General features: G+C 52.8%; 1 protein-coding gene across 1 annotated transcript in view; it reads left to right on the plus strand.

The window, feature by feature from the left end:
* The window catches only part of DAAM2 (dishevelled associated activator of morphogenesis 2), a 101,985-nt gene that overhangs the window by 62,372 nt on the left and 16,063 nt on the right, over positions 1-23,550 (plus strand). Inside the window, exons 3-14 of the mRNA XM_087817375.1 lie at positions 3,082-3,171; positions 6,014-6,088; positions 6,498-6,592; positions 9,522-9,855; positions 10,828-10,938; positions 12,142-12,245; positions 13,296-13,362; positions 14,406-14,523; positions 16,392-16,530; positions 19,125-19,183; positions 19,311-19,495; positions 20,028-20,324. Of these exons, the coding sequence (XP_087673501.1) occupies positions 3,082-3,171; positions 6,014-6,088; positions 6,498-6,592; positions 9,522-9,855; positions 10,828-10,938; positions 12,142-12,245; positions 13,296-13,362; positions 14,406-14,523; positions 16,392-16,530; positions 19,125-19,183; positions 19,311-19,495; positions 20,028-20,324 (1,674 nt within the window). The remainder of the gene's footprint in view (positions 1-3,081; positions 3,172-6,013; positions 6,089-6,497; positions 6,593-9,521; positions 9,856-10,827; positions 10,939-12,141; positions 12,246-13,295; positions 13,363-14,405; positions 14,524-16,391; positions 16,531-19,124; positions 19,184-19,310; positions 19,496-20,027; positions 20,325-23,550) is intronic.

Here is a 23,550-nt window from a genome sequence, read left to right on the forward strand (position 1 = left end):
ATAAAAGCAAGGATGAGTCAGAGAAGTCTTGTCTGCAAGGAGACTAGTTATTGGTCAAATAAAGGAAAAATGTTTATTGAGAGACTGCTGCGTGCTGGGTTCTACGGGGGCAGGGACTTAATGGTGAGCCAACAGGCACAGTCCCTGCCTCCACGAAGCCCAGGTAGGGGAGACTGATCTTGAACGGTAATGACAGGTGTGGTGAGTGTTTGGAGAGGGACACTCCCTGTGGGAGTGTCCAGCGGGGAGCTTTATTCTAGAATGGGGGTCATGAAGGTCCCCTGAGCAGTGACATTTCCACTGAGACCTGAACACAGAGTGATGGTTAGATAAGTGAATGGGGGTGCAGAACAATCACAGAGGGTCCCCCACAGAAGAGAGCAGGTCCTTTTGGGAGACGTCATGAAGATGAGAATAAATTTGGATGTATTTCTAAGGCTACAGAAAGCCATGGAAGGTTTTAAGCATGGCTGCGGGGTGAACCCGTCTGCTTTTCTAAAAGACCATTCACGGTCCTCTGCTGAAGGAGGCTCTGGGTGACCATTAGGGGGCTCTTGGCACAGTCCCTGCCAGGGAGGATGTTACTCAGGCGTTAGCAGCGGGGATGGAGAGAAGTGGACAGGTTCAAGATCTGTTCAGGAGAAACGATCGTAGGACCTGCTGGGATGCGTGAGTGAGTAGGAATCCAGGGACACCCGGGTTTCTGACGCGAGGAACTGGGCGGGCGTTGGGCCCTACACAGGACAGGACGCACCCGTGGAGGCTCAGGTTTCGGGGATCGGGATGATGAACTTAATTTGCAGCCTCTCTCTTTTGCATCAGTTTCCTCATCTGTAAGATGGGTTGTTGCAAGTTTAATGACTAAACATGAAGCCCTTAGAACAGCGTCTGGCACTTAGCGACCCCGCGTGAGTGTGTGAGGTACCTCCCGGCAAAAAAGTGCAGGAGGCAGCGGGGTCCCAGCCAGAGCTCAGGAGATCAGAATATGTTTGAGAGACTTTGGGATGACGATTGAGTCCTTGGGAATGACTGAGAAGCTTCACCTGGGGGAGCATCAGAGAGGAGACCAAAGGACCCAGGATGGTGCCCAGAGGGCCTTGAACATTTGATGGCGGGAGAGAGAAGTCATCAAGGGGGCCCAAGAGGAACCCAGAGCAAAGCAGGAGGGACCACCCAGGAGTGTGGCTGTTGAGGAAACCAGGGCAGAGGGGTTCAGTAAGGAGGGAATGGTCACAGAGTCACAGGCTCTCTGGGCTGAGCCAAATTGCCGAGAATTGTCCCTTGATTGAGCGATGGAGACCGCTGGCTACAAAAGACAGATGCACAAGCTAGCACAATGCAACACTGCACGTGACTGGTCCGGGGTTCAGGAAGGAAGGGGCGTCCTTACCTGAGGTCGTGGAAGGCTTGCTGGAGGAGGCTCACTTTGAGCTTGGGGGTGAGACCAGCCACAGGCTGGGCGGGCAGGAGGGCAGCCTGGGGACAGCTGACTGTGTGAGCCAGGCAGAGCTGCAGAGCTGCTGCTGGGAGCTGGGAAGGCTTCTGCCTCTGACCGTGGGGAAAGGAATACTGAAGGGCCCTCGGTCAGGCTCTGGGAGCTCCGACTGCGGACGCTCGGATGCGGCGAGCGTGGTGCTAGGAACAACCTTTGTTTAGCATTAGATGGCAGGAGCCTTGGTTTCCAAAGGCAGGTGAACTGATGGGCGTTGTTTCATCGCCTTCGGGTGTGCTGTCCACGGTGACAGGCTCTGGTCACACGGGCACTGACCGCTTGACATGTGGCTGGTCTGAACTGGGATGAGCTGTAGGGTAAAATACATACCAGGTTTCATGTAAAATATCTCACTGATCATTTTTTTACATTGACAGCATGTGGATATGATCATATTTTAGATATTTGGGGTTAAATAAAATGTGTTATTAAAATGAACTTCACCTATTCCTTAATTGTTTAATGTGGCTGGAAAATTTTAAAAATACATGTGGCTCACATTGTATTCCTACTGGACAGTTTTGATCGAGGTGAAGGGAAAATTTAAATGTTCTCTTGTGAATAAAAGTAGAGGGGAAAGAGTATGGATATTGGTGTTTTAGACCTTTATACTGTAGATGCTACTCTCACTGTTTATCAGTTTTGAAAATGAAAAGGTTAGTAATACTGGGCTTTATTATCTTAATGAGAGTTTTGCTTTTAATTTAAAAACCCCTCAGTATTGAGCTGAGAAGCACTGTGTTCCCCTTGGCCCATTAGCTATGTCTTTGATGAGGCTGAGCACTGCTCATGGATCACAGGCCAAGAACCTTCAAGCAGAGAGCTTCAGGGGCTAACCACCCAGTCACATCTATAAAGTCCCCCAAACTACCCACAGAGCTGCCCTGAGCTTGATGATGTCAGAAACAGCTCCGTTCCCCTGAGGAAGTGTGACCTCGCCCACCGGAGCCCCCAGCTTTGCCCGTGCACAGCCTTGTCTCAGGGTCCCGCTGGTGCAGGGGCCACCTCTGGCAGGGACACCTTCCGGGAAGCAGGTCACCACCTCTCTTGGCCTGGCGCACCCTTCCTGCCAGGAGAGCTCTCAGCCTCTCGTTCTCACCAGCTCCCCCAGCCCGGGCTGGGAGCCTTGCTGAGGTTAGGGGAGCCTGCGGATCCTGGAGGAGGGCCTGGAAGGTCAGGGAGACTGGGGTGGCGCAGGGACTGGTCTGTAGAGTGACTCCTTTCTTTGTCTGGCCTTGACTTACGGTGTTGACAAGTTTAAGAATGACAAGGGAAGGAAGACGGACGAGAAGCCCGGATAAGAAGATTAAGGGCTAGCTACACATTGCAGAGGTGTTTGGGGCCGGAGGGGGAGGGTGGGTTTGCAGAGACGAGGTGCGGGGACAGGAGCAGGGCCAGCATGGCGAGGCCGCACAGGCTGGGCCGAGGCAAGGCCTCGGGCTGTTTCTAGCGGAGGAGTTGCCCATCGGGCCTCCCGTCCTCTCTGCGAGGAGGCTCGTGGGCTGAGGGATAGGCTTGGGGCCTTGTCATTTCCCGGAGGCTGAATAGATTCGCCTCCGGATACAGACGTTTGTCTGCTGTTGTTGCAGGATGAATTGGATCTCACCGACAAAAACCGGGAGGCTGTGTTCGCGTTGCCCCCTGAGAAGAAATGGCAGATCTACTGCAGCAAAAAGAAGGTGCCGCCCCCGACCCCTTCCGCTGCCGCCCCGGGGTGCGGGCCCGGCCGCCCTGGGTGGATTTGTTACGCACCAGCGCTGCGCCGGGTGCTGGAGGGAACCGTGAATAGGTCGGGGCACCAAGCCCCTGCTTTCCTGAGCCTGCCCGCAGGGAAGTGGGGCTCCGGGCTTCAGACCCCTTGAAGCAGATGCCTGCTGGGTCAGGTGCGGGTTAGGGAGGCACACAGATGACACATCCAGACTCCCTTGTGTGCCGGACCCATGCCTGGAAGGCAGGCCACCCTGGGCCACCCTGGGGCGGCTTTGTTGTAAGGACCCGGTTTTGGGAAGGGGGAGGAGGGGCCTTTTCTGAATCTTTAGCACCTGCCCTGTCCCAGGCTGGGCCTCACAGGGCAGCACCCTCTCAGGGTCGCACAGAGGGTCACACATCAGTCCCGCTCTCCCCACCCGCTCCTCCCTCTCCTCTAGGTCATTAACCCGCGTCCTCAGCCTCCGGACCGCGGCCCTCCCTAGGAAGGGGTGTGCGGCCTCAGTCAGGGCTTAATTGGGTTTTATCTCCTCCCCTCCGCGTGCCTTCCGCCGCCCCCTTTTCTCCACCTGAGCCCCTTTTGCTCAGCTCTTTCTGTGTGTCTCATGCCCCTTTGTGAGCCTGTCTGTTTCTCTTTCGCTCTGTTTTTCTTTCCTTCACCCACCGCCCTCCTCTCCCCTGCGCCCTCCGGATTTTCAGCTTGCTCCTTTGACTGGGGCGTGCAGCGTTTGGGATGTAGGCCCTGGCTGTCCCCGTCCCATGCAGAGCTCCACACTGACAGACCGACTTTATAAAAGTGAAGGGCTAGCACCGTTCACCATTTTAGAGTCGGAAGGCTCTGAGAAACCATCCAGGCTAGTCCTTTACTGTACACGTGAGGCGAGGGGCGCCTGGAGAGGCAGTGGGCCCAGCCAGAGTCACCAGCCGGCTCTGGTTATGGCGAGTGGCTGCACCATTGCTAGAACCCTGCCTCCTGGAGGCTGCGAACCTGTGGCGAGATGGATGCCCCGGCTGCACCCACTGCAAGTCATTGTCTGGCGTACTCGGTGCGCATGCATTGAGCACCTGCGGAGTACCACGTTCTGTGTCCAGGAATCTCACTGTCAGAAAACACATCTTAAAACAAAAAACAAAAACTCATGTCGTGGGAGGAAGAGAGGCAGGAATGAGAAAATTAGTTTGGGGAGTAATTAATCATGTCTCATGATTCCCCACTTTCCAAATTGAGTTACTGTGGAGTTCCTCTAAGTTGATCTCTTATATACAGCTAAAAGAAAAGGAAATATTAAAATGTAAGGACTTCTCTCTCTCTCCCTTCCAAATCAAATTGTGTGTAATTTCCCCATACGCTCCATGCCCCCCTCCTCCCGCAACGCACTTCCTCTGTAACACCCTCTCCACCTGCATTAGCTTCAGTCATCCTCAATAACTCAGCCCCGTCCTCAGTCCCCACCACCTCACCCCTCATGAGCTGCATGTGTTAGATGCCCCTCAAGGTTTCCATGGTCCACTAGGGACAGTTCTTCCATAGAACATTTGTCACCGTGCCTCTGACACTATGGAGGATACAGATTATGACATTTTGCTCAGTACTTTCAGGACTCAATACAGTGACTGGCTTGTAGTAGGTGCTCATTAAGTGCATGTGGACTGGGTAAAGGAGGAGCCAGCAAAGGCAGGGAAGTATGTGTTTGATGATGCATCTGCTTCTGGTTCTGTGATCCCTTCTCCAAGGTAGAAGATAGAATTTGGGGGCCTCAGGCATGGAGATTTAACACATAGTCGCATGAAGTCACAAAGACCAAATCAAGGCATCTTTCCCACTGGTCTAAAATTTGGATTTTATAAAAGCAGATCATGAAGCCCAAGTGGAAGGAGCTAAGGGGTTCAGGGCAAAGTCCAGACTGGTAGACAGGTTCTGGAAGAGGTAAATTTCCATGCCAATTTGGAAGCAGGAGCTTGGCAGAGAGCAGACAAGGAGGAACGGCCAAATGGGCCAGGGCCAGGGCCAGAGCCAGGGCCAGGAAGAGCCTGTGTACTGTCCAGCACCAGATCCTTTGGCTGGAGGAGAGGGATAGAGTTTCAGTCAACATTGTTTATCCAAATCACATCTTTTTTGCCCACTGGGGAAGGATTGAGGCTTTTTCTTGGGACCTGACAGTTGGGCCAGAGGCCCTCTGATCTAGGCTCTGCGTCTCAGCTGCACAGACTCCTCCTGGGTCTTTCCAAAACCCAGGGTCTTGGGAGTTTATCTTTCCCTCTTTTCATAAAGTTATTATTTATTGAGCACCTACTATGTGCCAGGAACTGCACCAAATGCTTTATATCCGTGCTTCTCAAACTATCTGGGAGAAAGACCAAGTTTTGAAATTTCCAAACCATCACAAACCAAGTAATTTTGTGAAATACAATGAGATTGATATCAGAAAAATAAAATTTGGAAAAAACAACCCAGATATATAAAATACCACAAATTTTTATTAGATTCAACAGACATAAAATTACATTTTGTTAAATAGAGTCAGAACAAATATAATAGGGGAAAAATGACTTTATTTTTAATTGAACACCTTGCTCTTTGAACGTGTATTATACCTGCATGGTTTCTGCCCACGTCTCTAGCTGGTCATGAGATTCAGTGTTCATTAGCCACATTTTACCATGGAAGAAATAGAACCCTGGGAGATCGTGTCATTTCCTTGATGTCGCCCTGTGTGGGGGGCTGGGAAATGCCTCTGTCCGTGGACTGCAGCCCAGGACCCCAGGCCATGGGCGTGCCTTGCAGGTTGCCCCATACAGTTCTTCTCGTCGCAGGAGCAGGAGGACCCCAACAAGATGGCAACCAGCTGGCCTGACTATTACATTGACCGCATCAACTCCATGGCTGCGGTGAGTGGCCGCTCCTCTCCTGCCCTGGTGGCGCCTCCAGAGGCTGCGAGGGAGAGCGAGCCTCTGCCATCTTTCCCTGTACCTCCCCCCACATTGGGGATCAGGTCCCACGATGCTATCATGGTCCCTCCCTTCCCCGTGTGGCTTTAGAGTCTCCCGACTCTTCAGCCACTTATTTACCACGTGAGCTTGGGGCGTGGGCTGGGCCAGTCATTCTCCCCATTTTACAGATGAGGAATGTCAAGTCCGGGGCCAGGACCCGAGTCTTCTCAGAGGCTGACCGTCTGCCTAGCCACCCATCCCTGAGGCCTCAGCCTCCCCGCGGCCAGGGTGACCCCCGCACCTGGCTGGGGCGCAGGGGCCGGGAGCCCGCAGCAGGCCTGACCCCCGCCCTCTCCGCCCACCGCAGATGCAGAGTCTGTACGCGTTTGATGAGGAGGAGACGGAGCTGAGGAACCAAGTTGTGGAGGCCCTGAAGACGGCCCTGCGGACGCAGCCCATGAGGTGACTGGCTGCCTCCCCCCTCACTTCCCCGCCTGCCTCGGCCCCGGGGCTCCCTGGGCTTCCTGCAGTGCTGGTCCCGCCGGGTCCCCTGGGCCACTCCGCTGCCCAGCATTCCCTGGGGGGAGGTGCTGCGGGGAGGGGACAGGAGCACGGGAAAGTGGAATAAGCCTCGGCCTCCCCTCCGGGAGAGCTGTGGGAGGAGAGGCTGAGGACAGGCGCTGGTTTTTCTCGGGGGGTGAAACAGGAGGGAAGGGAGCCTTGTGCTCAAGGCGTGCGGGAAAGAGCTCTGGGGGCCCCCGAGTCCGGGCGAGGGACACTCCAGCCGCGAGGGGAGGTGTGGTGTCCACGGGCAAGATTTCCCCACCAGAGTGGGAGCGGAAAAGAAAGGCAGGGAGCCCGGCCGGTGTGGCTCAGCAGTTGAGCAGCGACCTAGGATCCAGGCGATCGGGGTTCGATTCCCGATTAGGGCACATGCCCGGGTTGCGGGCTCGATCCCCAGCAAAGGACATGCAGGAGGCAGCCGATCAATGACGCTCTCATCATTTATATTTCCCTCTCTTCCTCTCCTTTCCTTGCTCTGAAATCAGTGAAGACATATTTAAAAGAAAGGAAAGGGGGGGCGGGTACGTCAAAGGCCGGAGAAGAAACCCCACTCTCCCCAGGCCACATAGTGCGAGGGGATAAGAGCCACAGGTTCTCACGTCTGGGAACTGGCTCATAGCAGCTCGTGAGACCCAAGCGTTACATTTTCAGCAGTTTTGCGAACTGGTTGTTATACATAGTTATGATTAAAATATGACTTAATATAAATTTACGATTAAATTAATTATGTCAAAAACAAAGGTAATGAATACTCGAAACTTATCACTCCCTAATTACCTAATGATATGACTCCGTTTTACTGTTAGGTGGAATCTTCACTATTACTTACGCTCTTGAGTTTACACCTGCTGTGTAGGCATGGCGGGAATCTGTAAATGCATCTCCTCCCGGTTCCACATTCTATGAGGTCACATTGATGGCTTGAGATCGGCTCTGCTGGGAGTATTTATACCATGGAAATTGGCAAGCACTACAATCAGGACTTTTTTTCTTTAGAGAGCCAGTCTTTAACAGTTACCAGCACACTGGCCTGTGTGTGTGTGTGTGTGTGTGTGTGTGTGTCGTCGGGGCTGAGCTGTCAACCCAGAAGCCTGGAAACAGAGCCTCAAGGAGAGTGGAGCACCCTAATCGCCGTTTGTCTCTCAGGTTGGGGTGAGGGTCTGCTATGGGAAGGGAGGGGGTGCAGGAAGGATGAGGGATCAGGATGTAAAGGGGATGAGGGGAGGTTGCCAGGTCTGTCTCCCGCTTCAATTTATTTTTTCTTTCCTTTGATGACAAAAGTTACCCATAGTCATGGTGAAAATTTGTGGAATAGAAAGCATATAATAATGTAAATAATGCCTATTTTAACAACTTAATTTGAGAGTAAATTTTGCTTTTCGAGGCATATTCGTATAATATAGAAATACATACAAATGCACTTGGGACCAAATGTATTAATTATATGGAGTGGTTCCCTCAGTTTCATTTATGATGTTCCTCAGATCATTAATTATTTGTCTGATTAAATCAAGGGTTCTACTCTGTGTGTGTGTGTGTGTGTGTGTGTGCAAGCAAGAGAGAGTGTGTGTGTATGCCACAGAGGACTTGAGCACCCAAATGAAACGTCTTGACTGCTTTCAGAATTTTTTCAAATAGTAAAATAAAATAGATAAAATTAGATAGGATTAAAAAAATGAGCCAATTAAACTGAAATACAGTTTCCAAATATTAAAAATTTGCTAGATAGTAATAACTGTGCCTTAAAAAGCAAGAACTAGCAGCCACCATAATTATGAACTGATGATGAGTGTAAATGATATTTTGAGACACCTGCAACAACTGTAATTTGATATGAAAATTGCTGTGACATTTTTTGGGTGACAGAGTTGCAGTTTCTGCTAGTACCACTGTCATTTATTGCCTACATTTATCATTGAAGGAAATGCTAAATTTCAGTGAAAGGTTACCAAAAATATAAGTACATGCACGCCTCAGAAATAGTGCAGGTTTGGTTCCAGACCTCCCCACAAAGCAGATATCACAGGAAAGCAAGTCACAGGAATGTTTTGGTTTCCCACCGACATACAAGTTATGTTTACACTCTGCTGTAGTCTAAGTGTGCATTAGCATTGTGTCTAGAAAACAGTGTATGCACCTTAAAAATACTGTATTGCTAAAAAAATGCTAACCATCATCTGCGCCTTCAGCAAGTTGTAATCTGCAATATCTGAAGCACAGCAAAGCAAGTGCAATAAAGCGAGGTATGCCTGTATAATTTTATTTTTCCATCCAATTTCATGGAGCCGTGAATGCTAGCCATGGATCCTTTAAGGGAACACAGACCCCAAATTGAGAACTCCTGAACTAAATTGTTGTTTCTGTTTTCTGCTAGCATTCAAGGTGACTCAGCTGTTTTCTCTTAAGAGTACCTTCGGGAGCCTTAGGCCTTTGACTCAGCGACTCCGATGCACGCTCCCCCCACACACGTGGTGGAGAAGCCCTCCTTGTTGTCTGGCTGTAATTCTCTTTCATTCCCGCCCTCCCTGGAGATGAGTCTTCAGGTTGAACAGCCTTAGTAATTATTGCAATAATGATCAGGATCATCACCTTCCCATGCACAGCACCTGACAGTCAATGACATGCAAATGAACAGTATTTAAGATGCCAGGCCCCCGTGAGGATGATGGGAGGTCAGTGCTTCAGACACACTTTATAAATGAGCCAAGTGGTTACTGTAGGTGGGGGGCAGTGGAGCACAGATACTAGGGTAACTCTCTGCAAATAGTTACATGGCATGGCGTGCAAGCGTGGGATGCGCGCTCCGCTAACGGCTCTGGCCCCGCAGGTTCGTGACGCGCTTCATCGAGCTGGACGGCCTGAGCTGCCTGCTGAACTTCCTCCGGAGCATGGACCACGCCACCTGCGAGAGCCGCATCCACACCTCGCTCATCGGCTGCATCAAGGCCCTGATGAACAACTCACAGGGCCGGGCGCACGTGCTGGCGCAGCCCGAGGCCATCAGCACCATCGCGCAGAGCCTGCGCACCGAGAACAGCAAGACCAAGGTGGCCGTGCTGGAGATCCTGGGCGCCGTGTGCCTCGTGCCCGGCGGCCACAAGAAGGTGCTGCAGGCCATGCTGCACTACCAGGTGTACGCGGCCGAGCGCACGCGCTTCCAGGTGAGGGCCCGCGGGCGCTGCGGCAGGGGCCCGGGGGCCTGGGGAGGGACGGGGCCTGGGGGGGCCTGGAGACGGACGGGGCCCGGGGGGGCCTGGGGAGGGACGGGGCCTGGAGGGGCCTGGGGAGGGATGGGGCCCCGGAGGGGTCTGGGGAGGGATGGGGCCCGGGGGGGCCCGGGGAGGGACGGGGCCCAGAGGGGCCTGGGGAGGGATGGGTTTCGCTGGGAAAGTAGACTTCTTGCTAGAACAAGAGCTCCCTGAGGCTGGAATACTGGTTTGCTTCATTTTTGTGGCTCTACCTCTTTGACCTCAGCACCCAGCTCATTATAGAGACTCAATCATTGAATTGAATGCAGTTGTTCGGCTCCAGATTTTAGGCCCTATGCTGGGCCAGTGCCCACTACAGGGACACCAGGAACAGTCCTGGGAGCTCAGGCCAGGCTGTTCACTTTTCTTCTCCCTGGCTCACCCCAGAAAAGTGCCAGTGAGGTAGAGAGTCTGGTGTCTTGGCGCAGAGTAAGTCTCCATAGATGTGAACTGTCATTACAATCTCTGTGGTTTGTCCAGCAGGATAGGCTTTGTTTATTCCGTCATCAAACATTTTTTAAGCACCTACTCTGTGCAAAAGGTGGCCCCTGACCCTTTGCAGAAGATACAAAAGGGATCAAAGGCAGTGTCCGTGCTGTGCAGGAGCTGTAAGGTGCCGAAGCAGTTTTTCAACACTGCCCAACAAAACAGACCAAGCCCCGAGGCTGAGGGGGCAGGAAGTGAGATAGGACTGGGACTGAGGTGTGGAGAGGGAAAGGATGCTGCTTGGAACTGTGGCGAAGGCCCCAGATCGGTGGGATCGATGGGGTAGAGAGAACGGATGGGCATCCTGGGTAGCTGGAACGGCAGGAGCAAAGGCGCGGGGGCTGGACCTTTAGGATCCTGAGCCCTCCCCGCCCTTCCTGTCCCGCCTTTACCATCCAGACCCTGCTGAACGAGCTGGACCGAAGTTTGGGCCGGTACCGGGACGAGGTGAATCTGAAGACAGCCATCATGTCCTTTATCAACGCGGTCCTCAATGCTGGCGCTGGAGAGGTGAGGCACCTTGGCCTTGCCCTTGCTGACCCTGACTTTCTGGACCTGGGCTAGCGTGTGGGAGTGTCTCCCCGGGAAGCAGCGGGGGGAAGGGCCACGGCCTCTGGTTGGGCGGCCGCTACTGCTGCCGTCGTCTTCGGTCATCTCTGTCACCTCTTGCCTCCTTTCCTTGGGCTAGGACAGGATGGCGTGTCACGGACCTCGCTGTCACGAGGGGCTCCTGGGGAGTTTCCCGCTTAGGTGGCCTCGTGCATTACGTGCGTCGTGGACAAATCCTGATCTTGGCTGGCTGATGATGGCTTAGGGTGGTGGGATGATTACGGGAGGAGGAAAAGGGTTGACCCTTCTTTCTAGAGCTTTCTAAAGATCTGCTGCTGGACTGGTTTCTGGGTTGGTTAGTCATGCTCTTCTAGCACCTTCTAGAAAAGGGCACCAGGGCCCTGAAGAGATAGGGGTTAGGAGGTGTGGCTTTTTCTTTTGGAGTCAAAATGGGACTCTTAGACCATAAAAATAGCAATAATTAAAGAAGAATTTGAAGAGCAGATGAACGCCCCACATTCTAAGGTAATCGGATGCCCTAGTCAAGGTCAGCTTAATAATCTCTACTTCTCCCTCTTTTCTGCCGGCGTGCTTATTTTTTTCATCCAGTCCTGAGCGATGACCTGAGTGAGGTGGTTAGGTGAGGTAGATTGGGGGGAGTAATCTGTCCCTAAGATGCTGACGACACCATTGTCAGTATTAGCTGTTTGTGGCTGACATCGATTCTGACTAGTTGGTAACCATAACCCATCAGGTAATTTTTCCTAACATCATTTCTATAGGCGATACCATGCCCATTTTACAGATGAGGAAACCAAGGCTTTCCCAAAGTCACAAAACGAGTAAAAGTGGCAGAACAGGGATTTGAACCAAGATCTGCCTGATTCCAAAGCGTGTGCTCCGTATCACTCTGCAACACTGCTCTTTGATGCCAAAAGCTAGGAGACTCGGGATGAGACAGGAGAGCTAAAGGGAGTACATTTCCAACATCAAAGGCCATCTCTGCCACCTTTTCTTGGGACTCTGGGACTTGAAGCAGTTCCAGCTGAGTTGGCTGCAGATGTGGTGGGGCGATGACTGCGGTGGCCCAGTGAGGGTCCACTGGGGACTCTTGCGGAAATCGGGCCAGCCAGTGAGTCTGGTCCTCGCTTGCTGACCCCCCAGGATAACCTGGAGTTCCGCCTACATCTGCGGTACGAGTTCCTGATGCTGGGGATACAGCCTGTGATCGACAAGCTCCGGCAGCATGAGAATGCCATCCTGGACAAGTAAGGCCCCAGCCACCCATCCCCGTGGCAGACCTGTGGCGACAGTGCCTTGGTGGTAATGGTCGTGACCTTCATGGAGGCTGCCCTTCCCGTTCTTCCCACTGGAGACCACCTGCTATACCCAACAGCGATGCAGAAGCAGCTGTGTGTGCGGGGGCATTGCTCCCACCACCTTGTCCCGTGTCTTGCCTATGTCCCTGCCTGTCCTCTTTGCTGACCTGCTGTCTTGTGTCTGATATTATAGACAGGTGGACCCTGTAGTCCTCAACCATGGCAGTACTTCCCCCTGGGGGGCATTTGGAACCATGTGGGGGTGCTGTTTGGTTTTCAGACTGCCTGGTATTGGTCATTAGGGACCAGGAATGCTGAATGTCCTACATTGCACTCCTGCTCAACAGAAATGCCCCACTCAAGACAGGCCATAAAGACCCTTGTTGACCAAGGGCCCAGTTACTTTCCCGTGTGTTACCAGCAACCCCTCTGGTTCTGTCCCATTGGTACCGGCTATTTTATCACACTGAGTCTTAAGGGTCCTTTTGGGCTGGAGTGGGGGAGTGAATGGGGTAGAAAATGAGAGAGGTTGACCTTGAGGGCTGACATGGGGGCAGGGTGAGAACACTGGGAAGGTATATGTAGAACACGAATCCCTGATTGATTGGGAGCAACTTTACACGTCCCCCCATCCCCAGAATATTTGGCAATGCCTGGAGACATTTTTGGTTATCACAATTCAAGGCGGGGGCTGCTATTGGCATCTAGTGGGTGGAGGTCAAAGATGCTGCTGAACCTCCTGCAACTGACAGGTCGGCCTCCCATAACCAAGGATAGTCCAACCCCACTGTCAGTAGTGCCCTGGGCTGGCCTCCCTGAGGGAAGGCATGGGAGTCTATAGAGCGGGGTGTTGCCTACAGACAGCTGGGGTTTTTGGTTTGGTGTTGGCCTTCCCTGAACGAAGCTTTCAGGTTTAGCTGGTGGGTGCTTGAAGGGGCTGTAACCCTCAGCCAAGGGTGTCCTGATGCTAATGTCTGTGCTATCTCCCACCCTATCTAGGCATTTAGACTTTTTTGAGATGGTCCGGAATGAGGATGACCTGGAGCTAGCCAGGAGGTTTGACATGGTGAGGAACCTGCCAGGGAGAGGTGACTGCGGTGGGGTCCCAGGTGGCCCCACAGCCACTTCTTCCGGTCCTGTGCTGTGGCTGGTCTAGCATTGGTTGAGTTCCCTGGTGGGGTCCCCCATGGCCAGATCCTGTTCCTGGAGGCCCAGCAGTACGTTGGCTCCTGTGGGCCTCACCGGGTGGGTCTTACCTGGTAGAGTATTTACCCGCTAGGGGGTTACACCCCAAAGGAAAGAGAGTATTCTTTCTTACACATGAGTAGTCTCAAATGCCACTCCTGGACTGCTTTCCCTGCCTTCCAGCAATTCCTGAGTCACCTCTCCCCATCACTAACCAGATCATGCTCAGTTAACAAAACCGTATTTCCATTTTAGCCTCAACAATCCTGGAAATACACAACTCTGCTGCCTAAATTTTGTACCATAAAATCCCCACCCAAGTAGAAACCTGCTTTTGGGTGGCACTTCGGTCACCAAGCACCATCCCCTGGATTTATAGACACAGAAACAGGTTAGAGAGCTGGTGCCACCCTGCTGGCCTGTTGACACGCAACCAGAGAGCAGGTCTGGGGTCTGAGCCCAGGCTGTGCACCTTGAGCCACGTGCTTCTTGACCCATCCAAGTCCCTGCTTCCTTCCCTTGGTTTGAGTCAGTAGCGCTCAACCAGGGGCAATTCAGCTGCCCCCACCCCCTGCCCACGGCACATTTACAGTGTCTTGAGACATTTTTAAGTTGTCACAACTAGTGTGAGGAGAATGCCACTGGCATCTGATAGGCAGAGGCCAGGGAGGCTGCCAAACACCCCACAATGAACAGGGCAGCCCCTACAACAAAAACGTTCTGGTCCAAGATGCCAGCAGTGCCGAGGTTGAGAGAACCTGGTTTATATAATTAGCACACTCTCCTCCCTTCTTAAGCCTGGGCCAGAGGCAGGGGCAGGTGGGCTCTCCTGGGGGGTGGCTCAGCGGATGGAGGCAGGGTCTCCTCTCCCGTCTTCTTCCTCCGCTGCCCCCCCCCCAAGTCACTGCTCCCTCCACTCCCCAGGTCCACATCGACACCAAGAGTGCTTCCCAGATGTTTGAGCTGATCCACCGGAAGCTGAAGCACACGGAGGCCTACCCCTGCCTGCTGTCGGTGCTGCACCACTGCCTGCAGATGCCCTGTGAGTAGCCCGAACCTGCTGCTTCAGCGCCCGAGCCCAGGCCCGGGCAACCTGAGACGAGGTGTCGAGACCTCCTGGGCTGGTGAATCTCCCCAAGTCTCCCTCTGCACATGCCCCTGGGAGGCCAGGCCAGGCCAGGACTCAGGCCCTGCTCCTCCCTCCCTCCTTGAGGCCATGACTTCCACTGTCACCTTGGGGAGTTGCTGGGACTTGGCCCTGAGCAAGGCCAGCATCCCAGTCCAACAAGCAGTAGCTTGATCACTGTGAAATCGAACAACTCTGGCTGTCAGCTCAATGAGGGAATGGCCAGCCTCTTGGGGAGTTCCAAAAAGAAGGTCTGTGTTTGGGAGAGTAGCAGGAATTTTTTTTTAATCAATTCCTCCAGCTAGTCCTTGCTGGCTCCCACCCTAACACCTTTGCCTCTGCAAATGTCAGCATCCAGGGGAGCAGATGCTAAGCTCTTAAGATCCAGGTGTGCACAGTGAGTGCATGAATTACACAGAATTACTAATGACCAATTTCAATAGTGCAATTTAAAGCTGTACCATTTGGTATTTAAGCTCTTCACAAAGTAGAATATTTGGAAAATCGTGGTCAGCCTAGACAGACTCTCTTTAGTGGTGGTGATGGTGGTGATTATAACAATGACAGTTTACTGTGTGCCAGCTGTGGGCCAGGTGTGAGGGGAGGTCCTTTAGCACAGGGTCTCTGAACCTTGCAGTGACATCCACTTTCATTGGATGAGGCTGAGCCAGTCTTTACATGGGAAGGAAGTTTTGTTTCTTTGCGGGCAGGGCTCTGGATGAAACATGTTCTCCTTCTGACAGCCAGTGTCCTGACAGCACCCTGTTTTCCTGGGTGAAAGGTGAATGGAGCATGATGCCACCTTGCAATGCCCGTGTCAGCAGAGTAGGGGAAAGAAAACAGGCCCAGTGGCTGGGACCAGGAAGCTCTCAGTTCTCCAGAAGTCAGTTCAGAGGTTTTCATGGAAGACACGGGAAGTTCCTGGGAAAGCTGACTTCTGTCCCACAGCCTCTGGGCTTGGTGGTCCCTGGGCAATGTGTCTGGGTGTGTCTGCTTCACAGTGGGGCTTCGCAGACATGACCTTCCACCTTGTAGGCATTAATGGTTTGACTTCAAGGTCAGGATCATGCTGGTTGGTGGTCAGGAGAGATGAAGTATTGGGGGTCAAGAACCAATAAAGAGAAGCTTGTGGCTATCGTGGGAAAAGTCTATGCCCAGCCAGACTATGATTAGGGGGGATGAGAGTGGGACCCTGTGAGATCGGACACAACACACAACGCTTTACCTTCATGGTTCAGGGTCACCGTCACCAAAAAAATCTTCCTGGATTCCATCACCGCTTCTCCAACCCAGCTAACGCCCTCTCTGTGCACACCTGTAATTAGTTTCCATTCATCTTTCTCTGTAGAACAATAGCATAGATAATCCCCAAACCTGTTCTTTTTAAAAAAAATTTCCCTGGAGACTTTGTTATTCAGCACGTAATATTTTGGAGCAGATTTGCTTTCTGAAAAGTGCTTTTTTTAAGATACTGTGAAAAGCAATTTCATTTCCAGGGCACAGGATGCTCGAGTACCCACAGGGAAGAAAGGCAGCCGGGAAGAGTTTCAGGGAACAGAGAAATATGTCGAAAGGGTTGACACAGAGGGTCAGTCACAGATAAAGAAATGACTGGATTTGAGATTCTCCATCATCAGCAACTGCATCCCCTCCCCCATCAGCCCGGGAGCTTGCCAAGGGAGGGGAAGGGCCTGTCTCACCAGCCTGGGCCCAGGCAGTGTCTCTAGGGTGAGGCTCCAGGGGGCTCCGGGGCTCAGTGAAGACATGCTGTCTGTGTCCCTCAGACAAGCGGAACGGTGGCTACCTGCAGCAGTGGCAGCTCCTGGACCGCATCCTGCAGCAGATAGTCCTTCAGGACGAGAGGGGCGTGGACCCTGACCTGGCTCCCTTGGAGAACTTCAACGTCAAGAACATCGTCAACATGTGAGCAGTGGCCAGCCCTCACCTGCCTTCCTCCTTCCCATCTCTCTCCTATTTGGGGTCTCACCTGTGACAGCTCAGCTCCCTCTTTCACCCCTTCACCCCAGACACCTCCAGATGGGCTGTGAGCAACACTGTCCAAAAGATCTCTGAGATAATGCAAGTGTCCACGGCCACACTGTCCACATGTGGCTGCCAAACACTGACGTGGCTGGTGTGACCGAGGAACTGAATTTTACATTGTATTTCCTTTCAATCAAATAGCCATATGACATATGGCCAGTGACCACCATGTTGGATAGCACAGGTTTATAGGGGGCTAGTGAACTCTGAAGGGCCCATTACGCAGAGTGGATAGTGGAGGAACCAGCAAACCATGGCCGGGGGGTGGCTCCCCAGCTTGTGTTTGTGTGGTCCACGGGCTAAGGGGTTTTACATTTCAAAGAGTTGTTAAAAACAGACACAAAAATATGCAACAAAGACTGTACATAGCATATAAAACCTAAAATTTCTACTGTCCCTTTAGAGAAGGTTTGCCCACTGCTGGTACAGAGCATGACCATTTAGCCATGAGGCTGTGGGACAGAGCATGACCATTTAGCCATGAGGCTGTGGGACAAGCCTGGGGTCTTCTGACTGACCCTGGGTGCAGAGAAACACAGAGAGCCAAGGTCCAAGTCACATCATTAATATTCAGACCTTATGTGCACACACTGAGTTTTAATTTTAAAGTTTTGCTTGTCCTTCAGTCTAAGTCTGAGCCAGTTGCCCTAAGGAGATAAGTTGGCTGTCAGTGATTCATTGTATTGCCTTTCAAAGCCAAGCAGAAAATGATTTTAAAACACTCAGCTACTGTCTTCATTTGTGCAAATAGGGTTGATGTAGTGGAAATCCTGTCTGGTATGTTGGACGGGTGCAACTAGGAAAGATCAAAATGTAGCTTAATTTTCTACTAATTCCTGGCACTATTTAGCAGGGATGCTTTTCCACTGTCTGAGGATGAAAACTCCTCACGTGCAGGGAAGTTTTGCTGCTTCTTGGGCAGTGGAGTCCTAAGATCACTTTAAGCTGCCAGCATAGTCTCAGGTCTGCAACTGGAAGATCCAGTCCTAGATGTAAATGACCAGTCTGGCTGTGATCGAGCCTTGAATCTCTCTCCTCTCTGAGCTGGGGCCAGGAAGCTGCAGTGCGCAGGGTGTGTGTGTGTGTGTGTGTGAGTGCTGCTGGCCCCTTTGTTCTGTTCCCCTTCTGACCCCTCGTGTCCCCCCCACTGGCTGCCCGCTTTCCGACTCCCAGCAGAGGCAGGTGGGCCCGGAGGGAGGGAAAGGCCTGTTGATCAGGTAACTTAGTGAATGGCTCGCTGCTCCCTGGACGTGGCTCAGGGGTGAAGCCATGAAATGCATCCTGGGCTCTCCAGAGGCTCCCGGCTGGGCCCCTCGCTGCAAGTCTCTGATCGCGCAAGGTGGTCCTTTCCTTCTTCCCAGGGCTGGTTGGTACCATCCCTTCCCGCAGCTCCTCATTCACTGGCAACGCGACACACAGATGACACTGTTGAAGTGTCCATTTCTCCCAGGGGGACTTCTCGGACAGGACTTAAAATAGCTTCGATTAGTTCCTCCACAGTGCGTACATCTGGCTCACGAGAAACCCTTACACGGTCCCCATGCAGCAAACTGTAGGCGCGCCAGTGGGCCCCAGCTCAGCGGTGCTCTCTGCTTAATGCTCCACTCTCTGGACCCGCCCGGCCCCGAGTCAGACCCCAGTCCGCCGTGCCTCCTGCCCGGTGTCGATGAACATGGGTCAGAAGTCTCTGAGAGGCCCAGAGAAGCCATTTCCCAGGATGGCAGTGAAGCGGGTGGCAGCTCCGGGACAATGGCAGTGGCCCTCTCCAAAAAAATCTCTGCACAATTATTTCCCCATCCACACTGTCCCGTCTTTATAGCCTTGGTCTGGTTGAGAGGTCAAGGGTCATGGATCTAACTCTTCCACATTTTCAGACTTACTGGGATGGCACCTTGGGGTTTCCCCTCTCTCATACCTTGGTGTCTAAGTAAAAGCTTACTTTTAACCCTGGTTACAAGAGTTGATGTGAGTGAGGACTTTTTATGATTTAGACACCTCCCCTCTTCGCCTTCAACATACTCATTCCGTGCTGTGGCAGTGGGCGATCTCTCCCACTCTTTGGAAGCCTGCACCGCGGTAGGACCAATACGTTGACCTTTGTCAGTGTAAAAACCTATTTTTACAAAGGGGTACAAACCATTACAGTTAAGGGAAGCCTGAGATTTGGGCCTAGTTCTACCATTGTTTAGCTGTTGTCTCCAGCTCTTGTCTCAGGAGCTTCAACTGTTTCACAAAGGGGTTGGATTATAGGCCACACAGGGTCCTTTTAGCTTTCACAGCCCATGGAGAGAGACACACAGTGAGAACTGGGCAGGGATGGGGACCTGGAAGGACATCTGGAGAGTCAAAGTCCTGTCCTCCTCAGCGTGGCCAGAGAGATAGGGATCAGGGCACGGGTCTGGGGAGCAGGAGGATTGCGTGTCATCTGGGAGGTTGGGAGCCAACCTTCAACAGGCCCCCCTCCTCCCCACCAGGCTCATCAATGAGAACGAAGTGAAGCAGTGGCGAGACCAGGCCGAGAAGTTCCGGAAAGGTGAGCGCGCTGTCCGAACCCGCCACGTGTCCCCAGCCCCCTCCCCGCCCGCCGGGACCCACCTCCTTTGGGGGGACGCGCCCAGATCACACTCTCTCCGTGTCCCCTCCTGCTTCACCCCATCCAGAGCACACGGAGCTGGTGAGCAAGCTGGAGAGGAAGGAGCGCGAGTGTGAGACAAAGACGTTGGAGAAGGAAGCGATGATGCGGACACTCAACAAGATGAAGGACAAGCTGGCCCGAGAGTCCCAGGAGCTGCGCCAGGCTCGGGGACAAGTGGCTGAGCTGGTAGCCCAACTCAGCGAAATCTCAGTACGTGGGCGCTCTCCTCTCCTTTCACACAGATGGGCCGAGGCCTTCAGGATATGGTGGGGAGAGCAGGCGTGGGGAGAGACCCCAGGATGAGGGAGAAGAGAGAGGGGACCCCTGAGGCTGTAAGGGTGGCACCTCTGTGTCACTTAGAAAAATAATGCTGTTTCCTCTGGGTGGCGCTGGCCCAGGAAGCACAGCTTGGAAGCAGAGTGCAGGTGGGCTCTTGGCTCCCCCCCAGCTGGATGCCCTAGTGCAGGTGGTGGCCTACACACTCTGTGTCAACCCTGCTGTTGCACTGTGAGGATTGTGACACTGTTCAGTGTCTGTGTGTGGATGTTTGACACGTGTGTGTGTGTGGGATGTTTTGGATACAGAGAGAGAAAGTGGGGGCTCAGCGTATGCGGGAGGTGAGAGCAGGGTCAGGGGTCTAGTGTAGACGGAGAATGGGAGTAAGGAAAGGAGCACTTGTGGGGACCTGGAAGGTGTCGTAGCTGATGGCTTTGTTCTTTGGATTTTTCCTGTCTCCCCACAGACAGGATCTGTATCTTCCCCACCTCCGCCTGGGGGCCCACTTACCTTGTCTTCCTCGATGACAACCAGTGACCTGCCTCCACCTGCACCCCCTTTACCATTCGCCTGCTGCCCCCCACCGCCACCACCCCTTCCACCTGGCGGGCCTCCCATTCCCCCTGGAGCCCCACCTTGCTTCAGCATGGGCCTGCCCCTCCCTCCAGACCCCTTCCCCAGCAGTGATGTCTCGCTCAGGAAGAAGTGTGTGCCCCAACCTTCCCACCCGCTGAAGTCCTTCAACTGGGTCAAGCTGAATGAGGTGAGTAGCAAGGAGAAGACAGTGCATCGGTTCTCCTACAGCCGGGGGCGGTCAGCCCCGTTGTTTGCAGACCCGTCTCCTGGTTCTTCCTTTGGTGGGTGTAAGGTAGACACAGTGAATGCAGAAGATGGGTTTGCCGATGACAGGCAGCTCACTGTCCCCTGGGAAGAGCATCTACCCTGGGAGCAGATGGCTTGGCATGTGGTATTGCCTACATGGCCCAAGCCACCTGAGAAAGGACTCTGTGTGTGCTGACGGTTAGTGGGGTAACGTAGATACCAGAGCATGAGCCAAGCAGGGGTGCTTCCTAGAAAGACAAGGGCTGGGCTGGGACGGTAAGGACAGGGTCAGTCTGAGGAAAAGGGTGGAAGATCTGGGCAAAGATCTTGGGCCAAGGTCTAGAGATTTTAAAGATCAGGGCGATGTAGACAGAGGACTGAAATGAGGCCACAGCAGGGGCTATGACACCCTTGCAAGGAAGAGTTTGATGCCATTCAGGAGAAAGGTGCTACTTTTCTAGATGGCTCAGCAGTGAGAGGCCATCATGAATATTACCCACTAATCCCCCATCCCAGGCCCAGGTGTGCAGTTGATTCCTCTGTTGGACTTGCATGAGCTTAGAGCAGAGATGCCCTGGGTCACGTTAGACCCGAGTAAATGAAAGTCAGCTCCAGCCTGGGTCAAGCCCTGCCTCTGGTTCTGCACTGTGTCCTATTAAGAGGACCAGTGACTTTGTCCCTGAGATAAATACATATAAGGCAATTGAGTTCAGTTGGCCTGACTCACAGGCATACTTCAACAACAGACATGCCTGGCGCTGGGAGCAGTGGGTGCCCTCTGACCTTGCTGCATGGGCTGGTGGACTCTCTGGGCGAATTCGTAACTGTACCATTCTATGTGAACTTAAATGAGCCCGAATATTCAAGGGGGAAGCGACGTGGGATTGCTACGTAGGTGGTCAGCTCTTTGTTAGATGCCTTCTCCTGCTGGTGGACCAGCGAGCCAGTCAGTCTCACGCCTGCTCCAGGGAAAGCATTTTGCTGGGGGCTGTGATGGATAACACTGAAGAGCGATAATACTAAAGTTGCCCTGTAAGAGCTTTGGATCTAGGGAGCGTGTTCAAAGAAACACTTGTAGATCTTGGGGATGGACTGCAGGAGATGTTCTAGCCTCGAACCAAACCAGGTTTGGCTCTAGCTGTGTGACCTGTGACATTGCTCATTTTGTCTACACCTCGGTTTGCTTGTCAGGGAGATGATCTCAGATTCCTTCTACCTCCGGCTTTATGATGTAGGGAAGGGGACGCATGAATACTGCCCATTCATAGTCTCCTGGGCCTCTGACAACATCTTCGATCTGAGTTATTAAAATTTTAGAGCTGCTTGTTAGCAGCGTTCTGAAGCAACGCTGTTGAAGTTGGTGGCAGCTGCATGGCACAGCTGTACCCTGCGGGTGCTTCTCCGTGGTCATGGGGCAGACCAGGAGGGCCACGGGCACACGGAACCAGAGGCCGGAGGCTGTCTGGAGACGTTCATTGTTCATGATCAGAAATAATATGTTCTTAAATTGTGATAAAAAGAAGATATAATTTTTGTCTCCTGTACTTACAATTTATAATTTATGATTTTAAAATACCGTGAAAAGTTGATTAGGCACCTTAGAAATTAAAGAAGGCAGACAAGGCAACTAATATTTTTGTAACATTTTGATCATATAGAGCTTTGTGCTTAGGATTTTCTCTGGCGTCCAGCACTGATACAGTCTACGTGAATTCCTCGCGGACCCAGCACAGGCCAGAGTCGCATTCCTAGGTGGGAAAGTACAGAGTTGATGGAATAGGCACTGGGGTCATTCATGGGAGCTGCAGACAGTGGAGGAGGGGCGTCAATATTTGTGAATCTATTATCACAGCCCCAAGCATTTATTTGTGTGACTGGAACTTATTTAATTATTTGGGCTTCAGGTTCTTGATCTGTAAGATGGGGGTAATTATGCATTTATATCAAAGGTTGTTTTAATACATATTCTTGTCACAGTGACTGACACATAGGACGTCTTAGTAATGATAATATTGGTTATTGTCGGTGGCACTACCACATGTGCTTTGTCATCTCACTTAATTGACACTCTAGCTTAGTAAGTAGGCATCGTTGAGACTCAGTTTCCATCATGTGACATAAGAGAACAGTCCCCCTCCATCTGCCAACAGTCCCACAGGGTGACGAGGCAGGGAGGGAGAGCAAGCCTGGTCTCACTGACCCCCAGTGCTCCACGAGGGAAACGCTGAAATGTGTTTAGAGAAAGATTTCCCCAGCATACACAAAGTGTCTCTAGAGGGGCAGAAACGCCAGAATCTAGACCAGAGGTGATGAGGTCTCTGCCAGAGTGGTGTAAAAATTAAATTCGAGAATTATGATGACTGTGGGCGCATCGGGATGACTTGGCGAGATTTAGGATGCGGAGGACACCGGAACGGATGTACCTGTGTCTGGCTCCAGGCTCGGCTGCACCTCCACCAGGAGTTCTGGGGAATATGGGCAAGGGGGAGTGTTTGGGAAGATGCGCGGGGAGACTGGGTGCTCGGTCTGTTGTTTCTTCCTAGCGTTCAACATCCACTCTCTCATTCCAGCCCTTTTCTTCTCACCCTGGCCTCCCCAGGAGGAAGGAGCACTGGGAAGCTTCACCTCGCTGAGCCTTCCCAGTGCGCCCACCTCCACCCCAGGCCTAGATTTAGGTGGGAACTAAACTAGAAGTCTGTCTCCCCTGCCTCCCCCAATCTGATTCCTGACCATCTCCTCTCTGCCTTCTACGGACCCCGCTCCAGGAGCCTGGCTGCTCTCCCCAGGCCCCTTCCCCTACCCCACTCGTGCTCCTGGGTACCCCCCCCCCCCCCACACACACACACAGTGGTTGTTTCTGCCATGAGAAGAATGTGTCTGTGTTGGGTTTGGCCAGTTGCCTGTATCCCTTGCCGCTCCAAGCTTCCCAGCCCGGCATTCCACGAGAGGGTCCCTGGCCTTAGGAAGGCCACAGGAATGTCCCCACCCCCCTGCTCTGGCCTAGCCTCCCCTTTTCCAGAGTTTAAGAAAATAAAAGTGAGTGAAAGGTATGTTTCTCTCTCCAAGCCTTGCTGAGGGGGAGGTGCAGGGAGGAGGGGGCAGATTAGGAAGGTTCCCCAGCTGCCCTGCAGCCAGGGGGCTGGGTGGGGGTGGGGGTGGGGGTAGGG

The sequence above is a fragment of the Miniopterus natalensis genome, chromosome 5 (assembly GCF_054644295.1).
Source record: "Miniopterus natalensis isolate mMinNat1 chromosome 5, mMinNat1.hap1, whole genome shotgun sequence".
Taxonomy (NCBI): domain Eukaryota; kingdom Metazoa; phylum Chordata; class Mammalia; order Chiroptera; family Miniopteridae; genus Miniopterus; species Miniopterus natalensis.